General features: G+C 40.6%; 1 protein-coding gene and 1 non-coding gene across 6 annotated transcripts in view; both read right to left on the bottom strand.

Annotated features, from left to right (window-relative positions):
* Positions 1-8768: 8768 nt before the first annotated feature.
* The window catches only part of pla2r1 (phospholipase A2 receptor 1), a 113450-nt gene continuing 109030 nt past the window's right edge, over positions 8769-13188 (bottom strand). For 4 of the 5 annotated variants that reach the window (XM_069935395.1, XM_069935397.1, XM_069935396.1 and 1 more), the window contains exons 30-31: positions 11671-11889; positions 8769-9991 (exon numbers count right to left, since the gene is read on the bottom strand). In XM_069935395.1, the coding sequence (XP_069791496.1) occupies positions 11675-11889 (215 nt within the window). In that variant the 3' untranslated portion in view covers positions 8769-9991; positions 11671-11674. The remainder of the gene's footprint in view (positions 9992-11670; positions 11890-13188) is intronic. The other variant, XR_011356750.1, reaches the window with a different exon arrangement.
* Positions 10856-10962, bottom strand: LOC138762528 (U6 spliceosomal RNA). Its single transcript, XR_011356936.1, has one exon. It is a non-coding gene; the product is annotated as a U6 spliceosomal RNA (small nuclear RNA).

Genomic DNA, 13188 nt, shown 5'->3' with positions numbered 1-13188 from the left:
AGGGATGTCATTGGATTAGCCAACAGGGGGAACATAGGAACATAGGAAGTAGGAACAGGAGTAGGCCAAAAATGGCCCATCAAGCCTGCTCCGTCATTCAATACGATCATGGCTGATCTAATTTATGACCTAACTACACCTATCTGCCTTCTCCCCATATCCCCTAATTCCTCTATCATGTAAAAATTTATCTAACCGAATTTTAAATATGTTTAATGAGGCAGCCTCAACCACTTCCCTGGTTAGAGAATTTCAAACATTCACTACTCTCTGGGAAAAACTATTTTTCCTCATCGCTGTCCTAAATCTACTCCCCCGAATCTTGAAACTGTGTCCTCTCGTTTTAGTTTCCCCTGCCAGCTCAAAAAAACCTTCCTACATTCATCTCAGGGATCAACCTAGTGTATAGAGAATACTATGTTCAGTGCGTGGAAATTGATACTTATGATGCCAAGTAAGCCAGCTGCAACCTCCTCCACTAAAAGATCGCAGTTTTCTACCAGCTCTGTTGTGGCCAATGGTGAACAGTGTGTCTAGAGCACTATGCTCTACAGAGACATACGGAAAACAGACAATGAATGATTGAACTCTGGTATTTAGTTGACATTTTGTTGGTATTTATCACAGTCTGTTGTATAAATTTGGTTTGAAATGTTGAATTTGTGTAGGCTTTTATTCTGGCACTGTAGTCAAGCAGACATTGTGATGGTAAATATTAAAGGGAAATTAAGATAGGAAATTATATCCAATGAAGATTTGGATTGTGTTTTTTGGTGATGCTACCTGATGACCTGGTCACAGATTTCTTAGTCAGAAAGGGCTGTTTAGATTGCCACCCACACATAAAATAATTTGGATTTGGGCCATTTAAATACAAAGCCCTTCCAGAAAATCATGAGGCATCCATGGAAACTTGGTTGCATCGATTCAGAGTTGTTTGCCTGCAGAAGGTGGTAGTAGATGGATCATATTCTGCTTGGAGGTTGATGACTAGTAGTGATCTGCAGATCCCTGCTCTTTGTGATTTTTATAAATTACTTGGACAAGAAAGTAGAGGGGTGACTCAGTAAGTTTGTAGATGACATGAATGTTGGCAGTGTTGTAGATAGTGTAGAACAGCCATTCTCCATGGGGGCCATTTGGTCCTCCTGGGGGCCACAGCACATTTATATTTAAGTTACCTCACATAACAATTTTTTTTTGTTTTTTATATAGTTGGTAGAAGTATAGAAGAAACCCATTAAATCTGACTGCTTCACAGGGAAGGGGGCCCATAAACTTTGAGCAGAGTCCTAAGTGGGCCATCATCAAAAAAGGTGGAAAATGGCTAGTGTAGAAGGTTGTTGTAGGTTACAATGTGATAGAGACATGATGCAGAATTAGGCAGAGAAGTGGCAGATGCAGTTCAATCTGGAAAAGTGTTAAGTTATGCTCTTTGGAAGATCAAAAATGAAGGTTAATGGCAGAATTCTTAGCAATATGGAGGAACAGAAAGATCTCGGGGTCCAAGTCCATAGATCCCTCAAGGTTGTTGCACAAGTAGATATGAAGATTAAGAAGGTGTACGGTGAGCTGGCCTTCATCATTTGGGGGAATGAGTTGAAGAACTCATTGTAATTCTATAAAACTTTGTTGAGACCACAATCACAGTATTGTGTTCAGTGCTGGTCATCCCATTATTGGAAGGATGTGGAAGCTGTGGAGAGGGTGCAGAGTAGATTTTCCAGGATGCTGCCTGGATTCAAGAACGTTTCTTCTGAGGAAAAGTTGAGCAATCAAGAGCTTTTCATTTTTGGAACAATGGAGGATGAGAGCCAACTTAATAGGGGGATATAGACTTATGAGAGGCATGAATAGAGAGAACAGCCAGCTTTTTTCCTCAGAACGTCAATGGCCAGTACCAGACAACATCTGTTTAAGGTGAATGTAGGAAAGTTTAGGGGAGATGTCAAAATGTTTTTTTTTTAAACACAGAGTGTGTTAGGTACTTGGAACGCACTGCAGGTTGTGGTGGTCAAGTTCTCAACACCTCCTGGGCTGAGAGCATGTACGACACTGTAAATGCTGATCAGAAGTTGAATTTCACACAATCAGACCCAAGCCCCCATTCCAGACCCCAAATAGTTACAGTCTTCAATCAGTCAGAAAGTGTTGACAAAATTTAATAGGCTTTTTAAATTATGTGCTAACAAAATGATGTCACACATTTCATGTAAGCTCTTCCCTTGCAACTCATCCACAGGAAAAAGGATCTCAGAGTTGGATGTAATGTCATGTACAGTATGTACTCTGACAATACATCTGAACTTTGAACATTGAAAATGATTTTCTATAACACTGGGATTCTATCTACCGATGAGCAGTCACACCCCTCTCCAACTTATACTGGGATGTTAACAATCAGCCCAGAAATTGTTCAGTAGGCCTGGGAAAATTAACATCATCACCAAAATGAAGGGAAGAGTCAACTTCATTTCAATCCAACAGTACTTAGTTTCTGAAAATGTGCCACCAGAGTTTAACCAGTGCCTCATTACGCACCATTTACAAATTTGTCGATGATAGGGGGTTGTATAAAGGTGAAGAATCAGCAAACAGGAGGAAGAGTGAAAATGTGGCTGAATGGTGCACCAACAGCAACTCAATGTCACCAAAGTTAAGGAGCTGATTGTTGACTTCAGGAAGGGAAAGGCAGAGGTATACAATCCAGTAATCACTGGGGGGATCAGAAGTGGAGAGGGTGAGCAATTTGTTCTTGGGAGTAACTATCTCGGAGGATCTTTCCTGGACCCAACACACCAATGGCATCATGAAGGATGCACGTCAGCACCTCTACTTCCTCGGGAGTTTGCGGAGGTTTGGAATGACACCATAAACCCTGGTAAATTTCTACAGAGGTGTGGTGGAAAGTGTGGTGACTGGCTGCATTGGGGACACCAATACCCCTAAGCAGAAATCCCAAAAGGTAGTGGACACATCAAGAACATTTGTGGGGAACACTACCATTGGAGAGCAGCAGCAATCATCAAGATTCCACCCCACCCAGCACATGCTCTGTTTTCGCTGCTGCCATCAGGAAAGAGGTTTAGGTGCCACAAGACCCATACTTGTGCACTTAACTTTCTTTTATTCTTTCTGTATTTCAGTTTGTTTACATTCATTATCTGTTTACAGTTCTTTATTTGCATTAATACACGGTGTACAGTTTTTACTTGCACTACCAATAAGTGGTAATTCAGCCTTGCCCATAGAAAGAAAGAATTGTGGTTATCTCTGGTCTTCATGAAGTCCACAATCATCTCCTTTGTCCTGTCCACTTTGAGATTTTGGCTGTTATTGTCTCACCATTTCACAAGATTCTTCTCTGCGTTACAACCCATCGTTGTTGCCGATGAAGCCAGCCACTGCTGTGTTATCTGCAAATTTGATGACTGTTGGAGCAGGATCTGGAGTGGCTGTCACGGGTCAGCAACATGAAGAAAGCATGCCAGCGCCTCTACTTTCTCAGGCATTTGTGGAGGTTTGGTATGACATCAGAAACCCTGGCAAATTTCTACAAATGTGTGGAGGAAACTGTGCAGTCCAGCTGCATCACAGTCTGATATGGAGCCACAAATATCCCCGAGCGAAAGCCCTGCAAGAGATAGTGGACACAGCCCACGACATCACAGACAAAACAGTCCACACCATCGAGGTCATCTATGGGGTATTCTGCCAATGAAGAGCAACAACTACCATCAAGGATCCATACCACCTAGCACATGCTTTGATCTCACTGCTTCCATCAGGAAAGAGGTATAGTTGCCACAAGGTTCACACCACCAGGATCAGGAACAGTTACTATTCCTCCACCATCAGATTCATCAACAATAAACTCAATCAGGGACTCATTTAAGGACTCTTACTTTTGCACTTTATTGTTTATTCCCTCCTCTGTATTGCAGTCTGTTTGTTTATATTTATTTGTTCACATGTATAGCTTGTGTAGTTTTTTTTTTGCTCTACCAATAAGTGGTAATTCTGCCTCACCTGCAAGAAAAAGAATCTCAGGGTTGTATGTGAGTGATGTCATGTATGTACTCTGACAATAAATCTGAATCTTAACAGGAACCATGCCCGAGGCTGCCACTCGTTATTCTGCTTTTGAACAACAGTTACTGGCCTGTTTCTGGGCCCTGCTGGAGACGGAAAGAATAACAGGCGATGCAGATGTTCAGTTGCGACCTGCACTTCCAATAATGAACTGGGTCCTGGCTAATGACGCTAATCTAAAGATCGGGCGGGCTCAGCAGTCTTCTATTGTTAAATGGAAGTGGTATACTCAGAGTCGCGCGACCAGAGGTCCTGAAGGGGTGGGCCGCATACATGAACAGGTGGCTGATCTTCCATCTCGTCATGAGGGCGTTGAACCCGCCTTGCCCCCTCCCCTACCCCCTTCACCAGTTCAGTGGGGTAAACCATATGATTCGCTCACTCCAGCAGAACAAGAGGATGCCTGGTTTACTGATGGTAGCAGCCGGTGGGTGCAAGAAAAACAGAAGTGGAAGGCGGTGGCTTACCATCCCAGGTCGGGAACTCACTTATCGGAGGAGGGGGATGGTGGCTCCAGCCAGTATGCTGAGTTGAAGGTGGTCACTTTACCACTAGACCCCCATGATCACCCTCTTTGACTGTTTACCGATTCCTGGGCTGTGACTAATGGACTAGTGGTATGGATGCCTGATTGGCAAAAGAACGACTGGCTAATACATGACCGCCCACTATGGGGCAAACAGTTGTGGCAGCTGTTGTGGGATGCTTCCCACCATCGTGAGATAACCATAATATCACGTTGACGCCCATACCAATGCGATGACGAACATGGCACAACATAATGCAGTAGCAGATCAGCTTGCCACTATAAGCCGCGCCGATACCGTCCCCCTGGCTCGATGGGCACATGAACAGAGTGGCCATTTTAGGGAGAAGGGATTAGGTATGTGGGCCCCTACACATGCCTTATCCGTCCATCAGGATGATGTCCGCATGGTCATGCGTACATGCCCAGCATGCCAGCTTGTGAAGTCCTGTACTGTTCCTCCTGGTCCTCATGGCCACAAGATAAGACGGGGAGCTCGCTCAGCTGTGGTCTGGCAAATTGATTACATAGGCCCGATGCCAGACTGTATGGGTAAACGTTACGTCCTAGTAATGGTTGACACCTTTTCGGGCCTGGTTTTTGCTTTTCCCACCAAGACAGCTGACCAAGCTAGAATATCCAAGGATTAAACCATTTAATTTCTCGTTATGATGTACCAGAGGAAATTCAGTCTGATAATGGCTTGCACTTCTCCGGGAAGGCAATCTGTGATTGGGCAACTGAGAACAGTATCTTATGGGTCCACCATATTCCTTATTACCCACAGGCTGATGGGTTAGTTGAACGAATTAACGGCTTTCTGAAGGAACAAATTCATTTATTAACACCACTGGGGACTTTGAAGGGGTGGTGTCATGTGCTGCAGCAGGCAGTCGACAATTTGAATCATCGCCCTTTAAAGGGAGGTACACCTTTCCACCAACTCCTTCACACTTCTGAACTACAGCCTATTCCAGAGGAAAAACAGTCATTGCCCCCCATTCCCGAGCTAGAGAATGCCAGACAAAAGGTATGGGTGGCACCATCAGGTAGTGGCCCTCCTGTAAAAGGGGAAATAGTGACACCTACCCAGGGTAACACTCGGTGGGTAGCTATTGAGGGGCAGGATGGTTTAGTTTGTTTAAATACTGAATGCTTACGGCATCGTGAGTGACATATGTCAGGCTTCTTTGTTCCAGGTCCTCCGTCTTGCGCTCCTGCTGATCTGGCTTAACAGCTGCTTTGGGTCAGCAATTGGGTTTGTAATGTCGAGGACGTTCTGAGGGAGTTGCCCGTGGGGGACACGGCCCGATGCATTACACCAAAGAAGACCTCGGTCACCCACCTCAAGTACAGCTTATATGTTATTGCCGGTCATGGTTCCTATATTCTGTTTATGGATGGACCACTGAAGGAGTCGTCCCCTACTTCTGTAATGGTTATTTTGGTACCCGCTTTATATCTTGTAATAACTCTGCACCGCCTGTCGCTAAGTGGTGGGAGGATTCCGGTTCTGTGGAGGGTTGGTGGCCAACTTCACCATCAAACATTTCTTCAGATTTGTCCGACAATTCCTTTCTCCATGTTTCCTATGCGTACGCTCACCAATTGAATGTTTCTGATTGTTGGATTTGTACTGTAGGCTATTTGCATACCAGTACAGGCATTCCCATGATCCCTATTCCTTTCACCCAAAAGGAGGTTGCTGCCTGGAAATATTTTGATCCCTCCAGTGGCAGGGTTCACATTGATGTTAATGTCTGTGCTTGAGGAGGTCCAGTTCTTTAGTCTAAAGTGACATTTTGGGTATTTTTCGAGGATGGCATATTCCTATCCCCCCCCCCCCCTTATAATATGATACCCCCCTATTTTATTGTTTCTCAACATGTGATGGGCTCTGTCTGCTTTTGTAAGTTCCCTGTCAGGCCTGCCGATGCACTGGGATACAGTGATTGTCTGGTATATTCCCCTTTTATTTCCAAGCACCCTATGAATGGGATCTATTGGGTTTGTGAATCTCGTGCCTTTGCATGGCTACCCCTTACCTGGGGTGGTTGCTGCTATTTGGCATACGCCGTCCCCTACCTGCATCATATTTCCCGTTTACAGGATCATCCCTTGCTTATGCACATGTCCCCTGTCCTTCGGCATAGACGTGCCCTCTCAGGTGCCGAGATTTTCTTTGGTGCCTTGATCCCAGGTTATGGCGTTATTCGCATTTCCCAAGAGGTTCACAAATTATATGATCTGATAAGCTCTATTGCCAATGAGACATCCTTCGCCCTTTTGTCTGTCAGTCAGGGCCTTAATGACCTTAATCACGAACTCTCTGCTGTCAGGACAGTGGCTTTACAGAATCGGATGGCCCTGGATTTTCTTTCAGCAAAACAGGGTGGCACGTGTGCCGTTGTCGGTTCTGAATGTGGCTCGTATGTTCCCAATGTATCCACTAATATTTCTGATGTTTCAAAATCTGTTCGTGAGCTTCAGCGTCTGGGTATTGTGGTCCACAAGGATAGTTTGAGCCTTGGTTGGAATCCTTTTTCATGGTTAACTGGTACATTTGGGGGATTGGGCCACAATATTCTCCGTTGGTTGTTCGCATTATTGCTTATTTTTTGTGATTATTGTAGTTTTGGTTTTTTTTTTTTCGCTCCTTCTGTACTCGAATGCTTGTTAGGTCTCGTAAGTGACAGACTGCGACCAAGGGGTGGCATGTAATGGAGGATTTAGACCATGCTTTTGCTTATGCAAGGCTGAGTATCAGTAACCTAACTTTGAGAATAATATAAGAATCAGCAAGCATAAGCTAAATTCCACCATGGGGCCCAGAGATGCAGTTATCTGTCAAAAAGACATCTGGTACCAAGAACGTTTAATCTTTCTGCTTGTTAGCCAGTTGCTGTTTGAGATTGATGGGATTGTTGGTCGCAGACTGTCAGGCGAGACCTTGAAGCTAAGTAAATCATTGTATTCAAAGTGATAAGCTAGAAAGTTGTGGTATTTGATAGAAGCCTAGGCGTGCTCGGTTATCTTTTTTTTGTGCTTGGGTAAGCAATATTTGGGTAATATAAGCCGTGGTCCCGCTGCTGAAGTTTCAGACTCTCCGAGGGGTGGAAACGTCTCTCAGCAAGAAGAGGAACTTCTAGAGTCCAACCAATGTCCCGGTTGGGGGAGGTGGAGAAGGGGCTACTGGCGCCCCGACAATCTACTACAAGTGTGCGGTCGTTGCCTCGCTTTGGCAGTTGGGACCAGTCCAGGCATTGATAAGTATAATTGGGAAGGGCTTGCATATTGTAGTTTGAAATCAGCTTTAGATTTAGTAATAAAGATTTGTATAAACTGAAGTGCTCTCGGCGTGTGTGTCTGTTTTCTTTCTGTAGCTCAAACACTGTGACCTATCTAAAATGAACAAAGTGAGAGGTACAAGTTTAACCAGGACAGAAGGGGAGGACATGAGAGGAAAGATGAGAATTGATTTTGATTCTGTGAAAAGAGACAGAGAAAAGGGGAGAGAGTGATAGAAAACTAGAGGGAAAGAGAGGTGGGAGATGAAGCAGGGGTGGGGTGTTTCTTAACAGAAACTGGAGAAGTTGATGTTAATGTCATCGGGTTGGAGAGTACTCAGACAGAAGAAGAGGTGTTATTCCTCCAATTTGCGGGTAGTGTCTTTTTGGCAGTGCATAAGAGCGATAGGGAATGTGACAGGGAATTGAAATGGATGGCCACTGGGTGATTCATGCTATTGAGGTGCACAGAGCCGAGGTGCTCAACAAAATAATCTTCATGAAGAATTGTGGACTGAAATATTTACCATTCTCTTTTTTCCCATTGATGCTGCTTGACCCACTGAGTTCCTCCAGCAGATTGTATTTAGCTTAAATTAAAATGTGATTTGGGTGGCATTGGCTATTGTGTCGCTTTCACTGTACGTATTCTATTGTATATTGTATTTAAGTATTCAAAGCTGACTTTGTTCAAACAAACAATACATGCCTGTTCAGATTTCTTTGTGGCATTACTTGCGTTCTTTCCTTTCTCGAGAAAATACAAATAAATATTTTAGTTTTCATTAAGACACACCTTTGGAGACTAACAGGTCATCTAGAACTGTCTCTGATTTGTGATAATTATAATTATAACTTCCTTTAATGTGCAAAAATATAGTCAATCTTAAGCAAAATTTTCCACTCTAAATTTAAACAGCTGACCAAACGCAAAGAATACAAGAAAATCATAACCAATAGAAACGTTAAGATTTGTTTTCCTTAATCAGGCGTCGGTTTAGATTTGATCAAATGAATTAAACATCAGATAATTACGCAGATCTGTTAAGTACATAAGAATAAAAAGTTTCTTTTGGCCTCAAGTGTTAATCACATCACCATTATTTGAGTTTAGCGTAGAAAAGAGCACATGCAAACTGCATCATCATGGCTGGTGAATGAATAAAAGTGAACGTAACAAAACACTAACATTTTATATTCATAAAAACAAATAACAGAAGCATTGGAAAATACAGTCAACAGATGTGAAAATTAAAATTCACAAGAGAAAAATACATATTCTAAAATTTTAACTGCTGTATATCATTGCTGGCTAATTGAATAATTGAAATGAAATCTGATTTTCATTTTCAGAACTGCTAGGTACAGACTTTTTCCACTTGTACGATCAAGATTACATCGTTATGCATGATGTAATCTTTAGATGATCATATATTCAACACTGAAAGTATAAATTACGTTTTAAAGCGTGGTCTGCAACAAAATGACACGTGCTTCATTGCACATGCTGTAATTTTATTATAAATCAGTGCAAACGTACAGCAACTGTGTTCAACTGGCCAACTAAGCAAAACAAATGAACCATTTTTCAGGTGAGTTTATGACGCAGAATATCTTATTTCATCCTCAGCTTTCAAAAGGTGAAGGTAGAAGAACTAACAGAATAGATGTCAAATCAAGGGTGCTAGAAAACAACAAAAAAATGATGCTTTATCTGTACAAAGCTGTATTGAATGTCATTGAGAACTATACATTTAAGTGCAGCATCAATCAGGAATGATATAATGGATTTGGAGGGATTTTAATTCATTAATTAATCTATTAAGAATGGAACAAAAGTTCTATTTGCAAAAAGATACCAGAAATATAGATGCTTCTCACCCAAATTTTATTCAATCTAAATTGTGGAGAATGATAAAACTTTGGTCAGCAAGGATATTGAAGGACTCAGAACAAAATGGAGATAGATGAGAGTTTCTAAGTCGAGGCACGATTAAATTGCATATAAACAAGTGACTGAATAGATCCTCCCACTCCAGTTCCTTTAAAAATTGTCCCTATCGGTAGACTTTATCTTTGCTGTTGGCTATGAACAAATCAGAAACATAACACATTAAAAAAATTTGCACGTGTGAACGTTTATTCACAGCATCTTCTGACATGTACATTAACTTTTATAGACATGTTCAATGTAATGCAGAATTCAATGGTTCCTTCAGTTACAATTCTTACCAAAGAACTTAATGAGAAAACAATAATTTCAATGAAAATTTGAAGAGATCTTAAGAATTTTTTTCCTGCAAGTTTTGACAGCTCAATTACAAACATTGTATCTCACATAATTAAATTGTTCAATGGAAATAGTTTTAAAATAGCTGCGTTTTAGAAAGAGTTAGCCTTTACCACAAGGGATTAAGGGATAAATAATTCATTTGTGTTTATGGATGCGGAAATTAGAACAAATCTACCTGTGAAATGTGAAATTTGAATTCTTTAAAGGTAATTGACATGTGCAATATAATACGTTCATCCAATTTCTTTTAATGTTTGAAAGTGCTAAAAAATGTGAACCTTAAGTCATTTTGACCTGATATTCATCTTCAACTGCGATTGCACATAATTAAATTAAGAGAAATACACTACTTAGCAGAAAAACTCCTAAAAATGACATACATTTTCAAATAAAGAGCCTGAAGGATCCTATCCATAATATATCAGTAATGAATTTCATTAATATACTTGGCACACAGCCTTGATTCACAAGGTTTGATTCTAAATATAAAAGGACAATTTTTTTTGTGAATGAGACGTCAGTTTTTTTTCTCAGCTGCAAATTGGTCAGGATGGGTCAGTGGAGAAAGATTAAAATTCCTCTGCCAGACTGAGCCAAAACTTATAATCAAAGTGGTGTACATCAGTTTTTTTATGTCATACTCTCTTCTTTTTTTTTGAAAATATGGAACGCTTCACGAATTTGCGTGTCATCCTTGCGCAGGGACCATGCTAATCTTCTCTGTATCGTTCCAATTTTAGTATATGTGCTGCCGAAGCGAGAACTTCATACTCTCTTCTTGATGCAGGAAGCATCGTTATTATATTTCAATTCCTGTCATGTTACATTGACAATACATCACTGCCAACTCGTGAAACACTAGCTGAGGTGCTTGGCTAATGAGAACTAGTCACAACATGACTGGTAATTTTAAAAAAAAAATGATGTGGCCAGATCTCCTTCTGCGTGTGTGAGCAGCAATCTTACTTCTTCCTTCTCCAACTAAGCTTTTAGAATACCAATTTTTTATGTGATTGAACAGAAAGGGAATGGAATCAATGACTGAATGACAATAAAATCACATATTATTCTGCCATAGCAAACATGTTTCAAAATAGATTCCCATTTTGAATCAATGCAATTCCCATTTTGTACACACTGATGACACCAAGCAAGAGGTGCATAGATACCCATGTAGAACTTCATCAAACATTAGAACACAAATAAAATTATCTGTTATAATACTTAAAAACAGAGGTACTATTTTTTTTAAAGTGAAAATAATAGGCTAACCAAAACACACTAATTAGACTAGAAAAATGTTAACAAGAATAAGTCTGTGTACAATGTACAATGTGCAGAAAGCTGGATTCACATTGTATAACAATGATCTTAACATACTTGTAATTAAATGATGAGTAACTGTTGAACATTTGTATCTGTCGCTACCTTAAGCCAACAAAATGTTGCATCTATAGATATTACCAACTCACTTGTTCAATTTGCACCATTCCTTTCAAATGCAGAAATGAGAATATTTCCATCATGATCAGTAGCCTCAGAGGCAGACTGTCTATAATGTGCATTTCCTGAAAATCTGGAAGGTTTATTCCGCTTCCATAGACACCACACAACAACTGTGGCAACCAGAATCAATGTTACCAGGAATGCTATCACTATTTTTAGCATTGCTGTATTTCCCATTTGGTATTCTGAGGGAAGACAACAAAAATACGATCAATGAAAATCCAAAATGCCAAATTTGAACCAAACAAAGGCCTTTTGTTCTGTTAAAATAAAAACAAAATGTTTAACTAATCAGCCGTAAATATACAACTTTATTCAGAGATCTCATTCGTTTTATATCAAATTTCTTAAGATTATTGTCTTCAAAATAAGATTGTGTTTCCCTTATTCACTGGAGTCAAATTTTTTAAATAAATTGATGCAGATCTTCCACTGAACTGGAGCTTGGTGACTGCCTCCCTTTTGTTATAGTCACAGGACGACTGTGGTATGATACCCAATGATGAACCCCTCCTAGACAACTGGCTGGCTGGGCTATTGTGATTCTGTTGAAAACTGTTCAAGCGTCAATGCTTCTGAATAATCTTTTAAAAATATTCATCAAATTCAAAAATAGGTGACAACTCTAGAAAAAAAACTATTAAAACAAACCAAATTTAATTAAGTAAACCTAAATCTATCTTTCTTCCAGCAGACATTTTTTCACATTAATTTCAATACCACTTTACTTGGATTAGGGTAGTGAAGCTCAGGATTGGTCATCAGATTTCCCATCCTGAGTGCCAACTGATGTTCATGCTGTGCTGTTGGACTCCATGAGGTGGCCTTCTGGAGGATGCTGCTCCAGCAAAACACTAAACTTTGAGAATTCTGCATGGAAATGCAGCAGTTCTGACAAAGTGGGATATCTGCTTTAATGCAAATTTAGAAGATGAAACCATAAAATAATTTTTTAAAAGGGTTATTAAGTGTATAGGAAAGATAGACAGGTAGGTAGAGGGGGTGGTGAGGCCCTAATGGTAAGCAATTATATTAAATCACTAGAAAGCAGGGACATATGGTCAGAAGTGGTTGAATCCTTATGGGGTTGAATTAAGAAATGGCAAGAGTAAGAGGACCTTGATAGCAGTGATATACAGACCCCCAAATAGCAGCCGGGAAGTGAACTTCAAGTTATAGCTGAAAATACAAAAAGCATGTCAGAAGGAAAATATCAAAATAATTATAGGGGATTTTAACATGAAAGGGAATTGGGAAAGTCGGGAAGGTACTGGATCTTAGGACAGAGAGTTTGTAAAATGCCCATGGGATGGCTTTTTGGATGAACTTGTCGACAAGCCCACCAGGGAATCTGTGGTTTTGGATTGGGTGCTGTGTAATGAACCTGAGGTGATTAGAGAACTACAAGTAATGGAAACCTTAGGAAGTAGTGGTCATAATATGATTGAATTCAGTTTCAAATTTAAAAGAAGCTTATATCAGGT

This window comes from Narcine bancroftii, chromosome 4 (assembly GCF_036971445.1).
Source record: "Narcine bancroftii isolate sNarBan1 chromosome 4, sNarBan1.hap1, whole genome shotgun sequence".
In the NCBI taxonomy this organism is placed as follows: Eukaryota; Metazoa; Chordata; class Chondrichthyes; order Torpediniformes; family Narcinidae; genus Narcine; species Narcine bancroftii.
This window is presented reverse-complemented; position numbering and strand designations above follow the sequence as displayed.